The sequence below is a fragment of the Corvus moneduloides genome, chromosome 1 (assembly GCF_009650955.1).
Source record: "Corvus moneduloides isolate bCorMon1 chromosome 1, bCorMon1.pri, whole genome shotgun sequence".
Taxonomy (NCBI): Eukaryota; Metazoa; Chordata; class Aves; order Passeriformes; family Corvidae; genus Corvus; species Corvus moneduloides.
This window is the reverse complement of record NC_045476.1, coordinates 3,829,395-3,854,493: the sequence shown is the minus strand read 5'-3', so window position 1 is coordinate 3,854,493 and position 25,099 is coordinate 3,829,395. Positions and strand designations below refer to the sequence as shown.

At 44.2% G+C, this 25,099-nt stretch overlaps 1 protein-coding gene across 3 annotated transcripts in view; it reads right to left on the bottom strand.

Moving 5' to 3' along the window:
- CRHR2 (corticotropin releasing hormone receptor 2) overlaps positions 1-25,099 on the bottom strand; it is a 143,553-nt gene that overhangs the window by 44,983 nt on the left and 73,471 nt on the right. For 2 of the 3 annotated variants that reach the window (XM_032095660.1, XM_032095741.1), the window contains 2 exons: positions 22,103-22,188; positions 14,640-14,746 (listed from right to left, as the gene is read on the bottom strand). In XM_032095660.1, the coding sequence (XP_031951551.1) occupies positions 14,640-14,746; positions 22,103-22,188 (193 nt within the window). The remainder of the gene's footprint in view (positions 1-14,639; positions 14,747-22,102; positions 22,189-25,099) is intronic. The other variant, XM_032095822.1, reaches the window with a different exon arrangement.

The window sequence follows — 25,099 nt, the reverse complement described above, 5'->3', positions numbered from 1 at the left end:
GTCAGTTTTCAGTCCCTTGCCAGCTCCCATTCAGATGCGATGTAAATCATGAGCACAATGTAAAATATGAGCTACAGCAAGCTGGGACATAGTGCCATAAAGCAAAAGAGGGGAGATCTGAAATATATTTGCTGCTGGAAATGGCTCCAGGTGGCAGCCAGTGCACGATGCTACTGCCAGAAACCAAAGCATCACTGAAGCAAGACAGAGTAACTCGTGACAGGTTCAGTCATTTAAGACCAGAACATTTCTCTTCTGATTCTCTGTGAACTGGTAAAGGATGGCAGGTGCCAAGCTGCAGCGCTGCAGTTAGAGAGTCCTCAATTAAATGATCTCTTGGCTAAATGCAAACCACTCCATTTAGGAAAATCACTTCCACAGAGGCTCAAACAGCCATAGCACTTCCTGGGATTTGGCAGTGGCCATATCAGGCTCCCTGCTTGCCAAGGAAGCTGCCAGATAATGTGGGACAAACAGAGAAAGTGGCTCAAAGCTGCTCAGCTGGAACTGACTGAGCTCACCCCAGGGACAGCAAAAAGAGAGGCACAATCCAGTAACCAAATTTTTGTTGCCTCAGGTCTTTTGCAAGGCAAACAAGCCACTCTTCTTAACAACAAACACTATTTTCCTACCATAAAACACTCATTGTACTTTTCCTAGGACTAAATTAGTCAGTTGTAGGGCCAGAAGAAATTCTGTTATGTCCTTCAGCCTCACAAATCTCTCAGAGCTTTCAAGCAATCCAGCAAAAAACCAAAGACAAGACCTCCCACATCTGAGATACTTACAGAGAGAACGCTCTGAGGTATAACCCTGCTAAGCCAATGTTAAAATAGCCTCTGAGTTTACCAACTCAGTCCACCAGTATGAAACTGGTATTTGGTTCTGAACGCCTCAGTAACTCACGATGAGTTAATCTGGAGAACAAATCTCCAGCTGCTCAGACCCTTTCTCTTTTATTTAAGCTACAAACTTAACTTACAAACTCCCAAAACGCTGCTCTTGGACATGTCAGACACGTCTCACTTCGAGAATTTCACTTTTAACAAAAGGCTGAGGTTCAGCTTTTTGGCTTTGAGGTTCAGCTGGGTTTGACTTTCTAAGAAATGAGGCAACCAAGCTGCTCATGCTGAGCCCCAGGAGCCCACCTGGCTCCGAACAGGCTTTGAAACATCCTGCTAAGGTCTGTCCTCTGTTGATCATCCTGCACATAAATGTCCTGCAGCTGCTCTTCACCTCCATGTTTTATTCCCTCCCTCCAGGTCAAGGATTAGCAGATGAAGGGATGAGTTTGAAATGTTGCTCCTAGGGAGAGAAGGAGGCAGGGGACTAAAACTAAGGAAATTCAGGTCAAACTGTGAGGTATTGAGATGAAATTAATTGCTTTTGAGAGCTCTAACAACAAAACAAATCAGGCACGCTTGCCACCTGAATGTATTTCTTGGCAAAGATAAGATAAAAGAGTGGGGGGAGAAAGAAGAAATCCTTGCTGCAGGCATCCATTTAGCTGTAGTTTAAACATCCCATAGGCTGGAACACCACTAAATGTGGCTAGGGGAAATCTTATTGCCACAAGATTTACAGCAGGACATTGGACTGGGCACACAGGCAAACAGGATCCAATAAAGAGTTGCAGATTTTTGGTTCATTAACAAGAGCTTTCCCCCCAGGAGGATCCCAATCATCAAAAACCCATTGTCTTCTGTGTTTTAAGACAAATTCAGTGAACTTGGTGATCCCAAAGGTCTTTTCCAACCTTAACAACTCTATGGTTCAATGTTTTTATTTGCTGGTAAGGTCTTTGCCCTCCTTACTACTTCTTGGTTCCTATTGGTTTGTATTCTTTGCCCAGCACTCTGCATCCTTCAGACTTTTAGTGGTCTGTGCAGGATCCAGAGCAAGAGGGTCGGGTCTGTGTTGGAAACTCCCGATCTATACAGATAATTATCAAAACACTCCTTCTTTTCCAAAAGCCCCATTTGTTGAGGGAAGTTGTACTCCTGGTGTAAAATTAAGTAAAGTATAAATGTGGCCTGCGGCTGGAATTGACCAAAATGAAGCCTGAAGGCTTTGGCTTTGGACATGAAGCAGGGAGAGTTGGCTCCCCTGTCCCACTGCCTTTAGCAAAATCCGTATTTTGGGTACAAGTAACCTCATACCACTGCCTCACTCCCTTTTGGAGACACTGTGTGTGTAGCTTGGCTGGTAAATAGATGCTTTCACCTGCTAAAAAGCTTCCTGTCTTGGGGATAACAGAACCATGAAAGATAAATCTGAGAGATGTCTGAAAGTGCCACAGACCTTTTTAAATAGCTCAGACAGTGGTGTGACCCCAGGCACACAATGGTTTTAACCTTTTGCCTTTTCTTTTTGTTTTGTTTTTCCCTTTCATTTTTTTTAATAAGAGTCCCAACTGGAGGCTGAAAGTTTGTTATTGTTCACAAAGAGCCCAGAGCCCATGGTTCTGTCTCCTAACTACCACCAGCACAGAAATCACAGTGGCAGGAATGCAATTCACAGCGAAGGGCAGGGAAAGCTTGAGAAATAACTGTGTCAGGTTTGTGGTGGGGAGGGAGAATCAGCAGGATAATGGAGTGTGTGGAGGCTGCAGGGCACAGCAGTGCAGGGCTGCAGTGGATGAGACAAGAGAACACTCTCTTGGCAGCCTCCTGAGGAAGCTGCTCTCATTTTCAGGCACTGCTGGAGAGTGGGGTTATTGTAATTCAGTATGTGTAAAGCATCTGGAGGGGTACTGAGTAAGGGTCTCCTCACTCCAGGCTGGAGTCTGAGGTGGGCACTGAACAAAGGACATTTCCCAAACTGGGCAACAAAAGTGGTGAACAACAAGAGACCTGCAGCACAGCTAATGTCTGCGGAAAGGACAAAGCTGACCTTGTCATATTCATCTCAAAGCCTGAGGAAAAAATCTCAGAATACTCATAGGAGTCATTTGTCCTCCACAGGTCTTTTCCTGGCTCTTTGTAGATAGAAGGTAGCTTAAATTTATAAGCCTTAATTTAAATGTAAATACTCCTGTTATTCATGAAAATGACCTGTCCCATTTTGAAAACTTAAAACAGTCATATCAGTCTTCTATGACAATGAGCCCCACAGTTCATTTCTCCTTGATTAATTGCTGGCTTTGCTCTGTGGAGTGGAAAAGTAACCAAGACTGTGCTCCAGGAGCAGCAATAACTGCCCTCACAGGCAGCACTGAAAAAGAATATTCCCATCACGCTGCAACTGGCAGGTGGTGGAATTTAAAACCCATTAAGCTGTGTTACAAGTTAGTGAATTGAGCTTCCCTGGAGGCACAGGGGCTGGCATGAATGAATTCCCTCAAAATCCAGAAGGTAAGAAATTTAGGGTTGTTCTTACCTCAGGAGGGGGATGTCACAATCTGGGGGTTGTGGCAGTGGCAACATGAAGAAAATGAGAGCACAGAGAGCAGAGAGCTGCCTCTCAACGGGGAAAGAGTCATGTGAGAGAGGAGAAATGGGAGCTGAGGGGACTGGGTGCTGAACTGCTGCTCTGGACACAATTACAGCACTGCTGGGAAGGGATTGTGACTTACAGAGCCACTTAGAGTCCCCTAGCCCAAAAGATCTGACAATAGGAGGTTTCCTATTCCTCTTCATGTCAGGGAACATCGTTTATGCCATTTCCACTTGTTTTACAAGCCTTGATGTGTGCTGAATGGTGCAAGCTTCCAAGAACAGCAGCACAAATCACCACCCCAGAGATCCTGAAGGCAGGCACGTCACAAGGCCTCACAGATGGAGGCTATGGGCTTCCACTGAGGGGAAATTAATTATCTCCTGTATTTCCTTCCTACTCTAATCCTTTTCAGACAAAGAAAACTGGCCAGGGCTTTGGCTGGACTTTTCCTCTAGCTCTTCCCTGGTGCATGGGTCTGAGGATAGACGGAATAGAGAAGCTGCAGCAATTCAGTCACCACAGACTTAAAGAGGCCAGAACATAAAGACATAAGAACTTCCATGTTCACTCAGACCAATGTGCCATTTAGGCTGGGACTCGGTCCCTCTGGGGATCAGTAAAACTTAATCTGGGAAAGAGCACTGGAAACAGCAGAGTTGGATTGCAAGTTGTTCCTTGCTCTTACCTCCTTGCTTCTGGCAGTCAGAAGATATTCCTGATTCAGAGACCACATTTAAATGCATTAAATGACCTCGCTGGTGGCCCCAACTCCCCACAGGAGTCACAGGACTCCTTCTGTGGTTTATGTTCACCAGGGTCAGACCATGGATTACTCCACTAACATGATGGATTGAAGAGCTCATAACCCGTTATTCACAACAGAACCCCTTTGTCTGTGTGGGTTCCTCTTCTCTGCTTGTCTGCCCACTTCCCAAGGGCTGGATGTGGAGGCATTTCCTCAAAACTTCCAAGGTGAAGGAACAGAAAAATCCTGGATCTGGACAGCAGGAAACTGCTCGCCCATGGGCTGTGGGAGCAAGCTGGGAGGAGTGCTTGGTGCTGCGTCCTGGAGTCACACAGTTCATGCAGAAATTTCATTTCTGGTTGTGACTGAAAGCAGATTTTGGGCAGGAAATACCTGCCTGAAATAGAGCAAGCAGGTCAGAGAGGCACATTCAGGGGTTGTGTGGCACCCTGAGTGAAGGAGGGGGTGGAAGGAAAAGGATTTCCTTGAGGAGAGAACAGAAGGACAGACAGTTTCTGACGTGGAGGGAGAAGATATTGCCACTGGAGGCATCTTGGCTCTGGAAGTGAAAGGGTTCATTGGTTCCTCATGATTTCTGAAGAACCAGAGCTTTCCCTGCTGAATGGTATCCAGAACCTCCCCCTGACAGGGCAGGAGTTTCTGATGAGGGCCTGATGCACGAGAGTCCTGCTGTGGGCTTGCACAGAGATGCCCTCATGTTTTCATGTCCTCATGACCCAGACACCTGGTTTAGGAATCAGGAGCATGAATACTGTTCTCCTCTATCCTTCCAGCTGGAGGGAATGCTGAAGGAAGAAACAGGAAGAGCAGCAGATCATCAATACCTGCCTCCAAGCACGGCGCTACCAGGAGAATTTTGTGGTTTTGTCATCACGGGTTGGTTTATGTGACACCAAACCTGTTTCAAAGGCTGATGATGTGAGGCTTTGGGTAGAGGAGTGTAGCAAGTGACAGCACACTCTCATGGGACACCGAGTTATGAAGTGCCTTGTTTTATATTTACAGGAATTTGGGGCCAACAGTACTGGAGCTTGTGCAGAGAAGGGTAAAAGAGCTGGGGGAGGGTCGGGAGCAGAAGTTTGATGAGAAGCAGCTGAGGAGCTGAGGGTGTTTAGTCTGCAGAAAAGGAGGCTCAGGGGGGACCTTCTCACTCTCTAGAACTCCTGACAGGAGGGGGCAGTCAGGTGGGGGTCAGGCTCTGCTCCCAGGAAACAAGGGACAGAACCAGAGGAAATGGCCTCAAGTTGCACCAGGGGAGGTTTAAATTGGATATTAGGGAAAATTTCTTCACTGCAGGGGTGATCAGGCATTGGACAGGCTGCCCAGGGCAGTGATTGAGTCATCATCCCTGGAAATGTTCAAAAAACAATCAGATGTGGCACTTGGGGACAGGGTTTAGTGGTGGACCTGGCAGTGCTGGGGCAATGGTTGGACTTGATGATCTTACAGGTCTATTCCAGCCTCAGTGGTTCTCTGGGTCTATAGGAAAATGTGTGTATTCCAGTGAATCCAGAGTCCCAGAGCCCATCTCTGGCTGTGCTGGCCAAACTAGATGAGATAATCTGGGATCTGGGATGAGCCTCCCTCTCACCACACACACAGAGCACTCGGCTCAGCTCTGCAGGAGGCTGGACATGAAGAAGCAATTAAGGTGAAAGCCAACATGCTTCTCCTTGGCCTTCCTAATGAATAAATCAAGAGCCAGGTGTACTGTGAGAAATTCCCCACAACAACCCCTTTATCTGGTCTGAGAACAGACCATGCTGTTCCCTGACTCGATCTCCTACCACCGGCATCCTGAACTGCCTCGTGTGCAGGGTGTCAGAGCTGGGCTTCCACCAAGGAAAACAGCAGCAAAGGAGGAAAAAAGTGAAATTCTCCAGCAGCTGACTGCAGCCTGGGTCAGGGGTGGGCAGAAAGAGCTTCTGGTTGTTGGTAGAGAGAGGACGTCCTGCTAATTATTTCCACAAAATGACCTTAATTGTGTGATTCGACAGAGAAAGCAGAGAAATATAAACCCCATTCTTTTGACTTGCAAAATTGTGAGATCTGGAAAAGCAGAAAGAAAATCACATCAACTCTTTCTGTAGAGGTGGCCTCACTGATTCAGAAATGGACGTCTATAAATAGCACTGGTAAAGCTCGAAGTAGCTTTCTGTTGATTTATTGGGTTTTTTCTCACTCTATCCATACAGTGGTATTTTTCCTCTGGGATGCACAGAGCTACTGTTTTCTGATTCATAACATGAGGCAAACAATTAACATTAACAATCATAATAATGTGCCAGTGTGGTTGAAAGCTTGCTGAATTAGCTGAATCATCTGCATAGAAATAATTGCAAATGAAAACTTTATTAAAGAAGCGTAGAAACCTTCTATTAATTCATGTAGTATTCCATTAATAATGATGTTTAATTAGGACTGCTGTCCCAAAGTCTCTGTGAAAACAGTTGGTAGGAGAAACAGGAATGCACTTTGCTAGAGCCCTTCCCATTCTGTGACTGGAACACGCCAGAAGGAGAATCATGGACAACACCTAAAAAATTATTTCCCCTCTTTAGTCTTTTCTAGGGCAGGCAAAGCACGTGGACAAACCCATAAATGGCACAGAGTGGGAAGAATACCTAACAGCAAGTTATTTCCCAGCCTCTGTGCCTGTCAGGGCCTATTTGCTTTCACCCACATGGAAGCCTCCCCTGAGGTCCCCACGGTTTTCCCCCATGCTCAATCAGTGCACATATTCTGGAATTCCTAATGCTTCCAGATGGGAACAGCAGCTGGAGAGGCTGGCAGGAAAAATCAGTTTCTTGGTGGCAGTTGCCTGAGGGAATGTAAATATTCCCACAGGAAAAGCAAGGGGCAGTTGCAAGGGAAGAAAAAAAGCTGGGAAGGAAGTGACATCTTTATCACGAGGACAGGAGTGAAATACTCAGGTGAAGAGGCGAAGCAGCAGTTTCCATGAGTATTTAGGATGTGCAGAGACCCTAAAAATAAACCCACTGTGGAACCATCTGTGCATCTGTCTTTCCCAAAATTTCACTCTCCTGCCTTCAAGCCAGTTTTTAATCCCAGGACATGGAGCATCCTGCCTGCTTTAGATGCAAAGGCTTTCAGCACTAATGTTCCTGGGGTGGGAAGGATACAGCCAACACAACACTCGACAGGCAGGGCAGCCCCTGACTGGCTGTGCTCACTGCTTAATCAAGGGATAACTGAAACCCAGCCCCTGAATACTCCAAGAACACAGCTTCAACCTTGACTGTGCCATCAAGTCTTGCACTGGAGGAAATTCCCGTTATTTTCACAGGACTGATAAAGATGACTTCGTTTAGTGGAGCTTGTGATTGTGGCTGAAAAAAAAGGTTTAGGACTCTGCTCTAATTTGCTTCGCTGAACGGTGGTCAGATATCAGTAATTTTTGTACAAAGAGAAAACAGGGATGCAAAGTATCTTTTTGAGCAGGAAACACCTTGCAGCTCAGGTTTTCTGACACGGGTTGTAGTTATCAGTCCACACGGTGGAAGGGTGAGTGTTTTCCATGGAGAGTGACCACTGCAGCTGGATTGCACAAATCGAGGAAGGACTTCAGAAGACTGACATTGAGAGCTCAGAGTAGTTGATCTGGCTTACAACTACTGTTTGGGAAATATGAGTGCACATCATGTCCTCATTCACAATCCCCTTGTGGGATTATACACAAAAAAAAAAAAAATCTGAAACAAAATTAATTTAAATCACCAGCTAGAGAATTCAAAGGTTACGCCTTTTTTTTTTTTCTTTTAATACAATTACACAATTAGCAAAGTTGATTACATTATCTACATTTGCAGATACTGTGGGGATAAACCAAGGAGGAAAGTCTGAGTTGCTGATGCTGCTGTTCACACTCTCCTTGGCCTCATTTACACCAAGACATGGTGTGAAATATTTAATTATTTTGGAGCATTTGGCCAGGAATTCAGGAAAGATTGGAAACCTTCCAAATAATCATTCCTGTGCTTGGTCTAAATTGCTCGGCCTCATGGTGCTCACTGGGCAGTAGGTTATGTGTCCAGTGGCTCAGTCTGGGCACCTCCCCAGGGAAGCTCCATTCCCATAATAGGCAGAGGCAGCCCAGATGCTGCCAGGAGTGTCCATGGCCCATTTAGGGGTGACAGAAACTTTCACCTCTCCCATGTCTTGTGTATTAGCTGACAGAGCAATGTGAAGCAGCAGAATTCACAGAACCATGGAATCATTTAGGTTGGAAAAGACCTCCAAGATCATCAAGTCTAACCATTGACCCAGCACCACTAAACCCTGTCCCCAAGGGCCACATCCACGTGCCTTTTGACATTCCAGGAATGGTGACTCCACCACTGTCCTGGGCAGCCTGTTCCAATGCCTGATCACTCTTTCTGGGAAGAATTTTTCCCTAATACCCAATCTAAACCTCCCCTGACACAACTTGAGGCAGTTTCCTGTTGTCCTGTCCCTGTTCCCTGGGAGCAGAGCCCGACCCCCCCGGCTGCCCCCTCCTGTCAGGGACTTGTGCAGAGCCACAAGGTCCCCCCTGAGCCTCCTTTGCTCCAGCCTGAGCCCCTTTCCCAGCTCCCTCGGCTGCTCCTGGTGCTCCAGATCCTTCCCCAGCTCTGTTCCCTTCCCTGGACATGCTTCAGCACCTAAATCATCTCTTAGATTAGATAGAAGAGAAGGTTCCTGAGTGCTGGACAACTACTGTGGCGTTAGTGAGGGACCTGCATGTGCAATTCCAGGGATGAAAATTGAAATGGAACCATTTAGCACTTGAACAGCTGCAGGTGCATCTGCAGTTCATAACTCTAAACATCACCTTGAAAGCATATTCTCTGATTTTTCTTCCCAGAGATGGCTCAGGAAGTAGTTTTTTTCAATCAAATTGCATTCCTGAGCATGATTCATATATAAACTGCAAAGACCCAACTTTGCTTTCCTCCCTTCTCTGAAATCTTGGAAAAGTTGCAAGGTTTTCTCCACTGTTCCCAAAACCATTCCATCATCATCAGAAATAGAACACAGACAAGTTTTAGCTTGTCAGTCAACATAGATCTAAATCTTCTAAGAGCAGTTCTATAATCAGAATTCAAACAAGTTCGTGTCCATCTCCAAAGATTCACAGCCAAAATCTTGGCAGCAACAGAAATACACCAGCACTAACATATTTCTAGCACAGGACAAGAGCGGCTTCCAAATCTCAGGTCAAGAAAGGAACTGAGTAAAAGCATTTTATAAATTCCTGATACTCCAGTTTAACTCCAACTTAAATTTCTTCCTCTACCACATTGCTTCAGGACTCCTCTGCTCTGTGGGCTGGAAGTCATCCTTTCATATTCACTGACAAATCTGTCTGTAGAACACCTATATCCATTTCTTCTTACACGGACACCGTCCTTGTTTGTAAGCAGCTCTTCAGTTTCCAATGTTTATCCAGTGGTGATGTATTGATAGGCAGCAACAACTCTCCTCAGTGGCTCTCATTGTGAGAGGTTACAATACCACGATTTCAGATGCAGCTTATGAAACCTTTCACATTTTAAGAACAGAGCTCTCCAGGCACACTTTTAATTACTGGTATTATTCCAGGAGCTCATGAGGGCTCTGCTCTCCATTTTTTTTGTGTGGGGTAGGCTCTATACAAAGAGTCTAAAGAACAAGTCCTACAGATGTGAGATGAAGAGGGGGCGAGTAAAGGCAGTGGGAAGCAAAGACAATGGCCTGAGGTTAATCAATAGGAGAAGTGTTTCTGGCCTTTATCAGAGTTCATCAGATGAGACGCTTCACAGGGATTCAGGCAGTACAGGCACTTCAGATGTTTTGTATTCGAAGATGGCCCTCTCATTGGATTCGCTCTTATTTACAGAGCTCCATCATTTTCATTCCTGCCTTTCTCTGTGGACTTTACTGTGGACTATGACAGGGTGGGACAGAGCTGTCTTCAAACCTGCAGCCATTGCACCCACCCTGCCCCAGGAGTTATGGGGAATTTTAAAATTGCCACGTGCCTGAGTCATTAATGAAGGCTCTGCTATTCCAAGTGGCAGATGGAATAGACTGAACTAGGCTGGTGGGAAGGCAGGAGATGAGGGGGTGGGGGCATGGAGCACGGAGATGAACTCTGTTAGTTGATGTTCTGACCTGGGACTTGCTCTTTCTTCTTGTTTCACCACAAGAAAGGACCTTGCCTTAGATCTGGAGCCTGCTCTGCTCTAATCACGTCAGAAATCTCATCCTTTTTAAGTGAAAACCAGAACTAATTGCACAGATCTCCTCCCCGATTGAGACATCCTCAGCCTGCAGGTTCTGAGAGGTGTCGGATCACTGCTCTATGAAAGCTGTCCCTTATTGATACTCTACATTTCTCCTGACAGGTTTCTACAGATCATTTAATCAAACTCTTCCATTCTTACTAACAGAAGCCTGCAGCAGCAATCCTGCCAACTGCACACCAGACTGAAGAGTAAGAGGCAATTCAAAGGAGCTTGAAACAGGGGAGGATAAAGGAAAGTAGATAGGAGATGGCTAGGGGGAAAAAAAGGGGGAAAAATGGCTATATTGTTCTAGGAAAAACTGTTTCAGTCTTCTGGGGAGAAATATTATGTGGGATTTAGGAAATCTGTATGTAATCATAAGAAAGAACAGGGACACTGCCTCAAGCCTATGAGAAAAAACAATTCAGATGCTTTACTGGGGAAATAGAGCTAAATTTAAGGGCAACAGGAAAGCAGAATTTCCCTCAAAACCTCAATTTGCTTTCACTGCCACCCTAGCAGTGACAAAAGATGTTATGACAATGTTTGTGGGTTTGGTTGTTTTTAGAGCTGCCTTTATCCAGCAAGGACATGCCACTTTTAATCTCCAGCCTATCTTCCTGTCAGCACCGACCTTTATTGGATTCAAAACTCAGCAGGGACATAGATGCTTCCCAGAACAAATACCTTTCTTCCCCTACTTCTTCTTTGATAACCACTGCACAAATAAAACTTCATCTGATGGAATCCACTCAGGTCACTGCTGGCCACTGCCAACCTTTGTTTGATAACAAGTCAGGAGTTTTACAAAGGCCTCTTGTTCCACCTCACAGGCTGCTCTAACAGCACAGTGACAAGGGAAAATCCAGGACAAAGCAATTTGGGTTTCTGCATTGTCAGCAACAGCAAAGGAAAAATGTGATTCAAAAGAAGCATTTTAATCCTTTATATATTTTTTTTATTATTGTTATTTTTTTCCTTCAGCTTGATTGGTATTACTGACAGCAGGATTCCTCCTATGGAAAATTTCTGCTTTAGCAGTGTGAGATTGTGATTCAGTGGGACAATGAGGCTGAGTCAGTGGGAGCTGCCTGTGTGCACCTGAGGGAGGAAGAAAACCTTGACTGTTAATGAGAACAAACAGACTCTGAGATTCCCAGCAGTGCAGATCCATTCAACAATGCCAAGTGAAGGGCCCTGAGCAAATCTCTCCAGGTCCTGCACTGGAGATCAATCCACCTCAACAGCACACTTTGTGCACAAATTCTTTCTTTTTCCTTCTTGGTGTATTCCTTTTTGTCTGTGAGTTTGTTTGGTGTTGCACAGTACAGACAGCACAGCTCTCACAATTTTAAGACCACCTACATTTAGACCTTGAGAAATTAAAGTTGACTTCGACCTTTAGGAGCTGCCTTGATGACTCACTGGCATTCAGCCAGTGTGCCAGCAAAAATCAAGTCCTGTCCTTCACTTTTTATTATTTAGGTGCTAAATGAAATGTTTACTGGCTTGTTTGTCATTGCACAGGTTGAGATGTGACAGAACTGGAGAAAACAAGGCTAAAATGAGTCTTCACAGGAAAAAGGGGGCCCTGGCTGAGCTCTCATCCCTTCCCAGATGTGTTGGGGTCTCATGGACACAAATGGCAGATGATTTCATCACATCCTGCTACATCTGAGACCTCAAAACAGTTGTGTGATTCCTCAGTGTTTAGGGCAGTAAGGACTTTCCTGCTAAATGGAGGGTAGGTTGTGAACGAAGGATGAAGTTGTTTAAGGAACTGAGGAAGAATGAAGCTGGGGACAAGGTGACAGGATAAATTTGGAATTATAAGGTTTGGATCCAGTTCTCTCCCCTTCCCACTTCAACACAACTGAGGACCAAGCACCATGGGCTGGGGCAGCACCAGCGATGGTGAAGCTCATCTCCAAAAGCAGAACACCCTCCCGACCAGCTGAGCACCACAGCAACACCTTTTGCCATGGCAGCCAAACATTCCACCTGCTCCTAAAACCCCCAGAGTGCGACATCCCAAAGCTTTCCTAGCAGTTATGTTCCAATAGAGCAGCTGTGCTCCAGCCTCCCCCTTGAGACAGGGCTGCCTTTGGGATCCACCTGCACGGACGGAGCAAAGGAAAATCGAGCAGGTGATGAGGGAGAAGCATAAAAATAAGGAGTGGATGTAAAACTGGAATCTTCCTGGAGGTCTCGTCTGTTTTCACTCTCAGCAGGGACTCATGGAGTGAGGTGGATGGAGAGGGGCAGGAACAAGGAACTGGCAGATCTCTACTTTAGGTCAAGATGAGGAGCTATCAGATTGTATTTTTTTTGGCCAGGAATTACCTAAATTCTCTCCTTTCACCCAATTCCATTGTACCTTCTTCCATCCAAAATGAAACAGGATTTTAAAAGGCCCCAAATAAAATAAATTGATTATTTAAACTGATTTGTCCTTGGGGCACTTTATAGAGGTAAGTGTGATGAAGATGCGCATAACCCAGAATCTGGGTAGGGACAACGTGTAATGAAACAGGAATTTGGGCTGCCTTCACTGGAACATCTCTAGAATTTTGGAAAACATGCTGGTTAACTCTGGCTGGACACTGGACATGTTTTGCATGACACAATGGGAATTTGAAAAGATGGACTATCTTAATTCACAGCATATCAAGGGAGTACTTAATTGCCACTACTCAGTTGTTGTTTTTAATGTTGAAGCTGACTGCAAAATCTAAACTTTAAAGTTTAAATAACAGAAGAACAATTTAGAAGAGATCAGCTGAGCCACCTCTGTGTTGGAAGCTGATACATTTATACCATCCCACCTAATTGTTTTTGTGTTATTACTCAAACATTTATAAAAGACTGAGCATAAAAGCAGGGAATATAGTTATTGCAATGAATAATTTGCATTCTTTATTCAGTGCAAATTAATTCAGGTCTCGAAGTACTGTGGGAATTAGCTTCATGTTCACTATGGAGGGCTTGAAATGGAAGTTTAAATTGATGCATCATAAAAGTTCCCATCGAATGTTTTAAAGTGTCTTTCTGTTTCCATTAGCATAGATTATTCTGTTTACAAATGCTGGAGTGCAAGAATATTCCTACTGTTATTAGAAAAGACCTTGTTACGAATGCTCAGAAGACTTAGCTAAGACTTTAGGGATGCTCCACTCCAGTAATTCTTGCACTGAGGTCACTGTCAATCATCCTGCTGTAATCCTGGACAGGGGGAGGATGTCCTCCATCCACAGTTTATCCTCTGCTACTAGGACAAGGTTTTTCTCAAGGATTATCATTGCACAGCACTCAGTGGAGCTGGTTTTAAGTTCAGGTTGAACTCTCCTGGACAACACAGCACAAATAGTACAGAAATGCCAGTCAGGGAATCCAAGAAATAATACAGAATTAACCCACCAGGCCACTCCTATGAAAATATACTCCTGTGATTCAGGCTGTGGACATACAATATATATGATGACTGATACAAATCTTCTTGTTTTCCACTTATTTTCCTTTCCTCCTTTTCCCTGTAGCCCTAACTCTGCTTTCACTGACATCTCCATCTGCCAAACTCCCTTCTGCACCCTGGACCAGGGAAGGGTTTCTATGCAGTCTCCTTGATTTGCATTCATCATCTCAGGAGCACTGCTGGGGATTAAGCTCCATTAACAATGTTCCTCTTTTTATTTAAGAAAACTTCTAAGCCCTTTAATGGAAGAAAAACTGAAATTAGCCCAAAGTAGAATGGAAAGACTTCGTTCTGTCTCCTTTGGTTTAGATCTGGGTTTTAGCTGTCAGGGAATGCAAAACATTACCATGTTCTGCCTTGTGAAAAAACAAAACTTGCCCCCCAAACTTACAGCTTGACACACTCAGATCCTGATTTCCCTAAACGAAGAACACTGTGCTAACCAAAGTTTTTTTTTTTTTTCTGCATCAATAAATCATGTTCAGTTCTCTCCCTGAACACAAACAGGCTTTAGCTCCTACGCTCAGGAGGAACTCATCCTGCACATTAGTCAGCAAAACCATGGATGTGTTCAGGAATATAAAAGCCACGACCACTTTTCAGGACCATCCACAACTTGGACAGAGCCATGAGAGGGCTTGAGCAGCCCAGAAATTGTCACCCAACCAAGTTAGAAACATGCAAACACATTACTCACCTCAAGCACAAGAAAAGCATAAAGGCAACTATAAGGGCCCCTACTGAAATACAGTGCCCCAGGTAGTTTATGATGAGAGCAATCTTGTAATGGAGCGCATACTTCCTCTGGAGGTAAAGAGATAACAGGATTAAATCAGCATCCATCTCCAAGCACTGGCATTCAGGAACAGTTTATCACTTCACAAAACAGCAATTACTTTTCTCAATTTTACAATGCCATCACAGCCCCAGGGCTGATGCCTCTGTGTAAGGCAGACGTATTGCCCAGGCACACAAGTACAGGCTTGGTGTCACTTCAGTTTGGGATTTGTCCACAATTTCTTAAAAATTTCTGAAAAAAAATGTTATTTTGTCCCCACTTTTTTCCCTTTTTTTTTTTTTCCCCATTTCCTTGGGTTTTCTTATTTTAAACCTTTTGTCATTTTAGGCAACAAACCTACCAAAGACACATCTCCTCAGAGTTTCAAAATAAAACTTTCTTTTCTTAGGAAACAGCACGATCTTAATGAGCTAGCTTATGCCACTTTCCTACTCAAATGGCTTGGTTTTCACACAAAAATGTCACTAAGAACAAACAACAAGCCCTTCTCATACAGGCAGATTTTCCTCTGAGGGATTTTTCTTGCAGGCTATGATCTTAATCCTTCAAACCCAGGGCAGAACCAACGCAGACTGAAAAAGCTGGAACCTGGTGGTGATTTACCAAAATATGAATATGGATCTAATATCGATATCCAACTGAGTCGGACAAAAGCTCTCTAAGAGTTTAGAGTTAGAAAGTGAATGTTTTATTGGTGCCAGGCACTGCGTGGGATAGCTCCCTAAGACACAGGGCCCCGACACAAGCAAACACAATACCTTTTATTTCCAAATATTATGAATATCCAAAATACAAATGCACATTCATAACCTTAACACCTCCCATTCTCTGCTTTGTATGGAAATGAGCTTAAATGCCATTAAGCATGTGTAGTGTGTGTCCTGAATGGAGTCGGTGGTCTCGAATTGGGTCAGTGGTCCCAAGAAAGATGAAGGAACTCATCTTCCTCATTTTGACCTTTTTGCTTCTCTGGACTTTAACAATCCTAATTACTTTAGTGAGCTGTAAGTTTCCTCTTGCGTGACTTTTGAAGGGGTTCCCCCCAAGGGAGGAAATTGGTAATTGGCCTTGTTCCCTACACCAACTTATCAATGTTTCTATTCCTCGTTCTAAGCACAGCTAAGCAAACATGCAAATGACAGATCATCAGTTATTTGGCAATCAGTTACTAACATCTTAAAACCCATTTCAGGTCCAGCTCTCCTAACTATTTTAATTACCTGTTACTGGGCCCAAGTTCTTTCCTATTCCAACTAATCTCAACACAGCTAGCCTATAACTAAAATCTTTATGTTTCTTCTAAATCTATGTTTCAGTGGTGTCCCTTCAATTCTGGGAGAGCCGGACAAACCAGAGATCCTGTTGTTTCTACCAGCAACCCAAATATGTGGTGAAATTTCCTGTATCAGTGTCTATTTCCTAGCATGTAGGGGAGGTTGTTGGTAGGTTCTGGATCCTGAAAACAAAGAAATAAGTACAAAAGTGCTCCCATCTAAATTAGTGAATTTAGGGATGTGACCAAAATTTGACCTTGCAGAAACACCTTTACGGGTGGGCTGCTGTTGGCTTTAGAGAGAAGAGAAGCATCTTCTCTCTTTGCCTGGCTAGGAAGAAGTAGAAAGACACTATTCAGATAAATACTGAAGCTGGCTAAAAATGGACAGAGGTTTGCTACTGGAAGACTAAATCTCCCTGAAAAATATATTTATTCATTAGTTTTGTCATTTATTTCTTTTCAAGCTAAGCAGATCTTTCCCCACTTTAGAAGAACGAGGCTTTTAAAAACCAACCACCTACATTTCCTCCCTTGTGATAAAATATGAAAGTAAAATCGTATAAATGGCATCATTTTTTTTTTTAAATTTTGGTTGAACTTATTTTATTTTTTTTTTCCTAACAATTTCCCTTAACATTTTACTCCAGTGAAAGGAATTTGTCAGTGAATGAATGTGTGGCTGCAACTACAACCAGCAGCTGTAGTTAATCTGTTCCATTGTTCTGTGAAGATAAGCATCTTCCAGCACTTTGCCAGAGAGCCAGGGAGCTCTCTTGGAATCGATTTTGTGACGAAACCTGCCTGTATCTTCAGCTCACAGAGTAATGTGCTATTTCTGGACAGAACTCAACCATGCAGAGTATTTTTAAGCCTATTATAAAATCCCCTAAAATAAACTTCCCCATCCATGGGCCCATTTTCTGAATCGCTTGGAGGTGAAAAGAAAAAAAGCAACAAAACAAAGCTACGAAATGCAAATTCCACACTGTGTTTTATTTATCCTTCAGTCGAGGGCACACCTAAAGGGAAAGAAAACTCACTTGACCTGATGTGCCTACCTGTGCAATGCCGTGTTATTCAACAATGCCCTGGCAAACTGCAGGGCTCATTGACTCCTGCTTAATTCACAGAGCCAGAGGATCACAGAACATCTCAAAGGATCCAAAAGGATCATTGAATCCAACTCACTGCTTCTCGAAGCACTGTCAAAACTCAAACCATCTGACTAAGAACTTTTCTCAGAATTGCTCATTTAGTGCTAGAAATCTCCTGGAAGATGGCAAACCTTGTGTTTTTCCAAGGTTCCTGCTCTTTAAGTCAGATCCTCCTTTGTCTCCTGACCGCTATTTTAACTTCACTCAAGTTTTAAGAAGGTGTGGTTCAAAACATGAGAAGATTAATTGGAAAAATAAAATTCTTAAGCTCCTGTTTGATGCACTGATGCTGAAGAAAAAACAGGCACGACTTTCACATTGCCAGCTTCTGACACTAACAAGGTTTCCTGAAGGCAAATTCAAGTATCATAGAAACAAGAACTGCCTCGGTGCTTATGAAAAACTAAGCTGACAGGGTGGCAAGATCACTTTCCACCAGCCTACATGCAGTCTTCATCTCTGCTGGAATGGGAGGCAACACCTTCAGGGATGAAAATCACGTGCCCAGAAAATCACATGTTTGTTCCCCAAAGCTCAGCTCATGTGAAAAACTTGCACAGCTCTTTTCTGGCTCGCCCTCTTGGACACTGATGCAGTTAAAATGTCAACAACCTTCTCCTGTTTGTTACCCAATATCCTCCTGCTTTCAGGAAGATGCTTCACTTCACTAAAATAAAGATTTAAATTCTGTTCAGGCTTAGGAGGAGGGTTGCTAGATTAGAAAAGAGCTAGAAAAGGAGATCCCAGAATCCTGGAATGGTTTGGGTCGGAAGGCATCTTAACAATGATTCCTGCCATGGTCAGGAATGCCACCTACTAGACCCAGTTGCTCAGAGCCTCTGACCTGGTCCAGCCTGGCCTGGAACACTTCCAGGGATGAGGAATTCAGGGATGGGGAATCGAGAGATGGTTTTACTCCCTGCCCACTGGAATCCGGTTCCATGACACACCTTATGCACCACAACCATGTCACACCAGGCAGTGCAGAGATGTTTCCCATGAGCTTCTACCAGGTAAACTGAGGAAGCACAGCACAATGTCTTTACCTGCACTTGCTTTGCAAATCTACAGGCATGTTTCAGGCTAATGACAGAGTTATTCTGTCTAGAGACTTTTCCCCTTGCTTCAGCTGGAACGTGACTGCTAACCTGTCCTAAACAATTCAGCTACTGGTTTGAATCAATAACCACCTAATAACAGCACTCTTAGACCAGCTGACAAGGATCTTGCTTCCTCTTAACAGGACTTACTGACAGGTCCTGCCAGTGTTTACAGCTCATGTCTCCCTGGGAGGCTCCACACGCCACTGCCAGTTCAGTCACTTCCCATTTCCTCCTGTTGCCAGGATGATCTCAGCACCAGCACAGCTTAAACACACCTCTCCAAAGACTTTCAGAAGCAACCGGGAAGTGTCTTTGTCATCCCAGACACCTCTGAACTCACTCTGCTTTCCCATTCTGAGCCAGCTGGGAGCTGCTGTGGTTGATGTGACCATGCTCCTATAAAGGATACATTAGTCTGAGCCCAGCGTGGTGCTAACTCAGCTACTCAGCTTGAAGCCACCTCAAAACATCAGCAGAAGCACATTCACATCCAGCTGCCACAGACCACAAGACCAGAGTTCTTGATTTACAGCTCTTTTTGGAGGCTAAGATGTATCTTTTGCTGCCTGAGATGCTCACTTTTCTTCTCAGAAGAGCAGAGATTTGTGCCGGATGCAGCAAAGGCCCTTTCAACACAGGAGCTTGTAGGCTGAGGAGGACCTTTCCATTTGTCACACATTGTGCCACCAAACAGCCAGCTGGATCAAAACTATTTCTGTACCTTGTTCCTGTGCCTGGAGGAGGAGGCAATTATTTGTTCAGAGGGTGAGATTCAGTCTGACATGAGGACACCAACACTTGGATGTCCACCCAGCATCTGAAGCAAGGGTTAGAAGTAGTTGTGCACACACAGGTGCCTTGGGGACACTTTGTGATTCCCAGCTGGTCTTGCTGCTGCTGAATCAGAATTTTTAAGGTTGGAAAAGACCTCTAAGATCATCGAGTCCAACCATTCCCCCAGCTCCACCCTGTTCACCACTAAACTCTGTCCCCAGGTGCCATACCACAAGTTTTCTGAACACCTCCAGGGATGGTGACTCCACCACTGTCCTGGGCAGTCTGTTCCAATGTCTGACCACCATTTCAGTGAAGAAATTTTCACTAACATCCAACCTAAACTTCCTATGGTGCAACTTAAAGCCATTTCCTTTGGTCCTGTCCCTGTTCCCTGCGAGCAGAGCCCGACCCCCCTCTGGCTGCCCCCTCCTGTCAGGGAGCTGTGCAGAGCCACAAGGTCCCCCCTAAGCCTGTTAATTCTCCAGGTTGAGCCCCTTTCCCAGCTCCCTCAGCTGCTCTTGCTGCTCCAGACCCTTCCCCAGCTCCACTCCCTCCACTGGACATGAAGGACTCACATATTCCCAAGGACTGTCACCTGCCAGATGCATGAAGACTCACTGGGACATTTTAAACTACACCCCACAACTACATTTAAGGAAGTAGATCTCAGTCAGAACTAGATCTAGCAGCAAATCAGTCCCAGAGCAGAGTTTTATCAGCTACTGCCACAGGTCTCAACCACAAGCAGAGCAATGATGCATTAATATAACCCAGAGAATGTGTGTTACTGAGCTGATGCCCCAAGACTGACCCACAGCTGAAAAAACCCTATAATTTCCATTGCTACATTCCCCAAACTCTGCCATAAAGCATGGGATTGATGTTGAAAAGTCCTGCTTCTATCCCCTGTTATCACTCACCACATTAAAAATCAAACCATGTGATTCTTTATCACTCTGCCTGTGAGTGGTCAAGCTTAAAAGCAGTGTTGGTTTTTTTGGATTAAAAATAAATCACAGGGCATTACCTCCTGGCTGATGTTTAGCATCTGCTAAACTCAATAAATAACAATAGACCACCTGTGTGCCTGAATCTCACCTTTACTCAAAATGGAGCAAATCTGTGGGTTTTTGTTCTTCTATTTTTTTTTTTGAGATCACAAAGTATTCATCGGTCACACTGAGCATTATGAGAGATTTCAAAAATATCCACAAATATTAATATTTGCAAAGCTTGTCACAAATCTTTAAAGATCTAATAAATGAGTTTTTAAGCCGCTGTAAGCGAGGGTGGGGGAACATCTGCACTTCCATCTGTCTAAGAAACGTGCTATTTAAGGAGTTTTAAGCTATCACCATAGCTGCAAAGTTTTTAAAAGCAAAAACAGAGTAAAGGGAATAATCCTGTCCCCTAGTCACAACACTTCTCCAGTCTCCTCAGATAAAACCCCTCTGTATTTGCTCGTGCAGAGACAGCAACTGCTGGGAGTCATGCAAACACATAATGAGTGTTATTAAAATGCAGCTGTGTTGTCCTGAGTGGGTGCAGCTCACTGCTGCCAGCTCAGGTTTCCTGTACCACCTAAACCACACCACAGACATCGAGTCTTTGCCCAGCTCTGCTCCTCATTCTCTAAATCAGCACTGGCTGCTCCACATCCCCTCTCTTGCTCATTTTTAAGAGATGGTTGGTTTGTCCCTCCAGCTTGTGCTGGCCCCAGCACTCCTGCAACGATGCACTGAGATGGTTTAGGGAACTGATTCATCCACAAAAATGACCCAGAACAAGTTAGCTTTTCATTTTAAGTGGGAATGAATTGTAAGGAGGGGCTGCACTGGGGTAGTCCCAGCTTAGGTTGGCCTAAATTGCCATGGGAGCGTCTCCACCGTGCTAGAACACCTTGAATGTCCCCCTGGGTGGCAGTCAGGTACTGGTACAACTTTTCTTAATTCCTAGAAGCCTCTAGCAAGAGGAGGGGGGATTAAATTAGCCAGGGGGTAAGAGCAGGTCCTCCTCAGCAGCTGGTGTGTCATTATTTGTTTTCTGATTCACGAGTGAAAACCCACACTGAGCAACCACGTGGATCTGAGAGGATGGATGCTGGACCACAGCCAAAGGACATCCTGGCTGTCTGGGGTGCAGCACCACTCCAGAGAGCTCCTGAGCGCTAAATGTGGAGAGGAAGATCTCGTCTTCCTCCTCTCTGTCTGCACGTGGCATAGCACAACTACAAGGACAGAATGAGCTGAATGAACCCCAAAACAGATCAGTCTGAGCTGCTGGGCTCCACCTTGGCTCCTAGAGGGAAAAGCCACTCCTGGCAGAGACAGCACAAAGTCTTTGTGGGCTTGTGTCCCACCACAGCACTCAACACAGGAGGAAGAGTATGAAGGGCTTGAAGGCTTAAACTGTGCGAGGGTGAATGTCTATGATGTCTCTGAGACATCTGACAAGAAAAGGGCTTTGCATAATTCCTCACAGCCCTTCTGAAGGAACTTAACCCCATACACTAACTTAAATCTGTGAACTCCTCTATCATGCAAGACTGGTTCAATCTCTTAAAGACAGCTGGGACCTAAATCTGCTTTTTATGCATTTCTTCTGCTGCTGCCCCTTTACATATTTGCTTAAGGAGAAGTAACATTGAGATCTGTAAAGGTCAGTTGTTGATGACACTTTAGAATGGGCAGATATAGGGTGGAATCAGCTGGTTGAACTGAATTTTTAGTGCCAAAGAGGCTTTTGGTCTTATTGTTATTATTACTAACATTTACTGTAGCAGCTGTAGGCTCTGAACAAAGCTAGGAAAAATCTGCATAAACACACACATCTCACAGAGTGAGATAAAGCATCCTTTTTTAAAAACCATGTGAGTAGGGGACATGGAGAGAGGATAAGTGACTTGCCTGAATTCACAGGGAGGTTTTGTTGTGGAGACAGAAATGGAATCTCTCTCGGAAGTCCCAAATTAGCACGTTAACCTTACATTTTGCTTTGCATTCCCTTATGCTGAGAAATGTCATTGAGAAGAGCGAAGGGAAAAATACAGACCTTGTCATCCAGAATAGGCTCGCACTGAGAGTAGTTTATCTTGGAAGCCCATGTCCCATTGCCCAGGCATTCTCTGTAGGCATTTCCTGGTACAGACCAAAATAAAAGAGAGATGAACACTCTGTGCTGGACTTTAAACAGCCTAGACATTTCACAGGTTCAAGAAAAGATTGACAGAACAGATTATTTACAAGGCAAATCAACTTATCCCACCTCCGTGAGGACTGGAGCAGCCCACTGAGAAGAGGAGAAAGAAATAACAAACACATCTACAAGCTATGAGTGTTTAAAGGTATTTATTAATAGTTTTTTTCATACAGAATATGAGTTCAAAAGACAGCAAAGGTATGAGAACACTGCAAGAGAAAGCTTAATGTTATTATAGTCTTTTAAAAAGCAGTTAAATGATGTATTCAAACCCAGAAAGGTTTAGATGTTCAGTGCTCCATGGAGGACAATGTTATGTGTAAGGTAAACTTACTGCTCTATTCTCTCCCATTTATCCTACTGTAAGCTAGATGAAAAATTCCTGGACATCCTCATTTTCCAGAATCTTCCTGTGCAATACTGTCACTGGTAAAACTTGGGCAAAAACATGAAGGAGCAAGAGAAGGACATCTCCCAGCCCTGGGGCAGGCAAGGTGGGGGGCACACAACAGTCTCTCCAAAATTATCTCAGAAATGGGGACATCGAGGTCAGGATGTGTTCACCCATTGTCTGTGGAAAAGAAACCACTCCTGGTCTTTTCCCAAGGTGCCAGTTCTCACAGAGCATAAGTAAAATCACAAATGACTTTACTGAAGCAGAGATTTAATGTCCAAATTCAATGTCACCATGCAGGGCTCTGGGAACTACATGTGGCAATACTGGGGTGAAGAGGGAAGTTCAGTTTCTGGCAAGCAATATCTTCATCCCGAGGAATTACGAGAGAAAACTGCAGTTTTCCTGTACAAACCTTCCTCCACTCATCAAAAGCACATCCAATTCCAAGCAAGAGGTTTTTGGTTTTTTTCCATTCTTATTTTGAAATGTTTCTTAGAAACAAGATAATTAAAATAAAACAGGAAATCCAGAAGGATCCCCAAAGGACAAATACAGGCAACTTCTTGATGGACTCTTCATGATGTTGCTGTTGCCCTTTACCCAATTTCTTTTTGGGCCTTTGCCATGGTAATTTAGTCCAGGAAAATCAAATGGTCCTAAATGTGCTGCTGACACCAGCCTTGGAAAAAGGTAAAGAGGCTTTTGAAAAGGTGCTTTTTCTTACAGAGAAGGGAAGTCAACAAATAACAGTTCCTGTAGATGCTCCAGATGACACCGTATCCACCCACATCACCGAATGTCATTTTGCTGTTGTCTGCTTGCACTTTTCTGCTGCTTCTTTTTGGAGTGATGAGGCCAAACAAAACAAAACAGTCTGAGTGGGGTTTAGGTGGTAGGATCCGATCTACATCCCTAAAAGCCCTTGCATTTGTCCTCTCCTTTGGCCAGTGCTGAAGCTCTCTGTGCAAACTCCTAACTCCAGATGAATTGATGCTTAGTCGGATGTTGAGTCCCATGTCCAGAATAGTGCTCCTATGAAACCCCTATTTTATTCATTCAAACCCTTGTTTTACTCATTCTGACTCTTCATTTTCCCTGGTTGTATCCCTCCAGCTCAGCTGGAGAAAGCACAAACACAATCAGCACTGGGAACGTACAACCCACATCAGTGCAGCTCTTCGAGCTGTCACAGCAGATCTCCCACATGGTGAGTGTATGAACAGGAGGGGGTAAAATCAAACTCGGAACTTCTCTACTCCAGGATCTCCTCCAGTAGCAGTCACTTCTCAGAAACGACAGCAGCAAGCAGATCTGGCTTCTGGGAATATCTCATTCCAAACTCCAGCTGCCATTACTAATTTATACCCTACAACAAAGGTCTCTCCTCTTTCCCTCCCTCCCTTTCTCCTTCCTTTCCTTCCTTCCCTTCCATCCCTTCCTTCCCTTCCATCCCTTCCTTCCCTCTCTGTCTCTCTATCTTTTAATGACACAATGCAGCTCTTTTACTCAGTGCTTTAAAGGCAAAACATCTCATTTACTGAGTGAGGTAATACTGCAGGGTAAGAACCTCACTGCAGGCACCTGGAGGAAGCAGCTCCTGTTCATGCACTGTGTGCAGAAAGACCCTGGATTAAGTTCAGTTTTTCTTAATGACTGTCACCAAAAAATAAGAAAAAAATGGAAGAATCATAATGGAGAACTCCATTTTAGCAACAAACAATGAATGCCCAGGAAGAAAAGAACACTTACATGATCTTTCTAGGGCAACAAGAGCTAATCATAAAAAGAAAGAAATGCAGCTATTAGCACTATTTTTTTTAGTTGAAAAACAATTGTGTAAAATTTCATTTTCCTAGACAAACGACACACTGAAGAACTCAGCATACTTTTCTTATAATTTCCCCTTCCTTCCTGACTTTATTCTAAAGAAGAAATACACGAAACAGAGATTTGGTGGTTACAACATGTGGTTATTTGTGCTCTGTGTGCATTTGCACTCATATAACACAACTGGACAAAGAGATTTAATGGTCATGCAAATGAGTAACGAGCAGTAGGTGACTCAGGATGGCACAGGCAGCACTCAGCCTTTATGCACAGAGCTCTTGACACATCATCCAATATCCATTTCTGGGCCTCAGTCTGTGGTCTCTTCTTCCTCTCTGAAAAGGTTGATTTCCTTTTGTTGTAGATTCGTGGCTCTTGGTTTTTTTCTGCCTAATCATCAGTCCAGGAGACAGGCAGGGAGGTAAAAGGGAACTGCCTGAACACAAAGGAATATCCAGGAGTGCTCAGGGTTTCTATCTTTCAGAAAACGTATTTCAACCCCTCCAGGCTACAAATGCCTATTTCCCCTAAGGGCTGACTCAGGGGTGCTGATCAGAGTCATATTCCACCAAAAAGGACAGCAGGTAGAGCCCAGAGGCACCACAACAGCAGCAGCACCAACATTT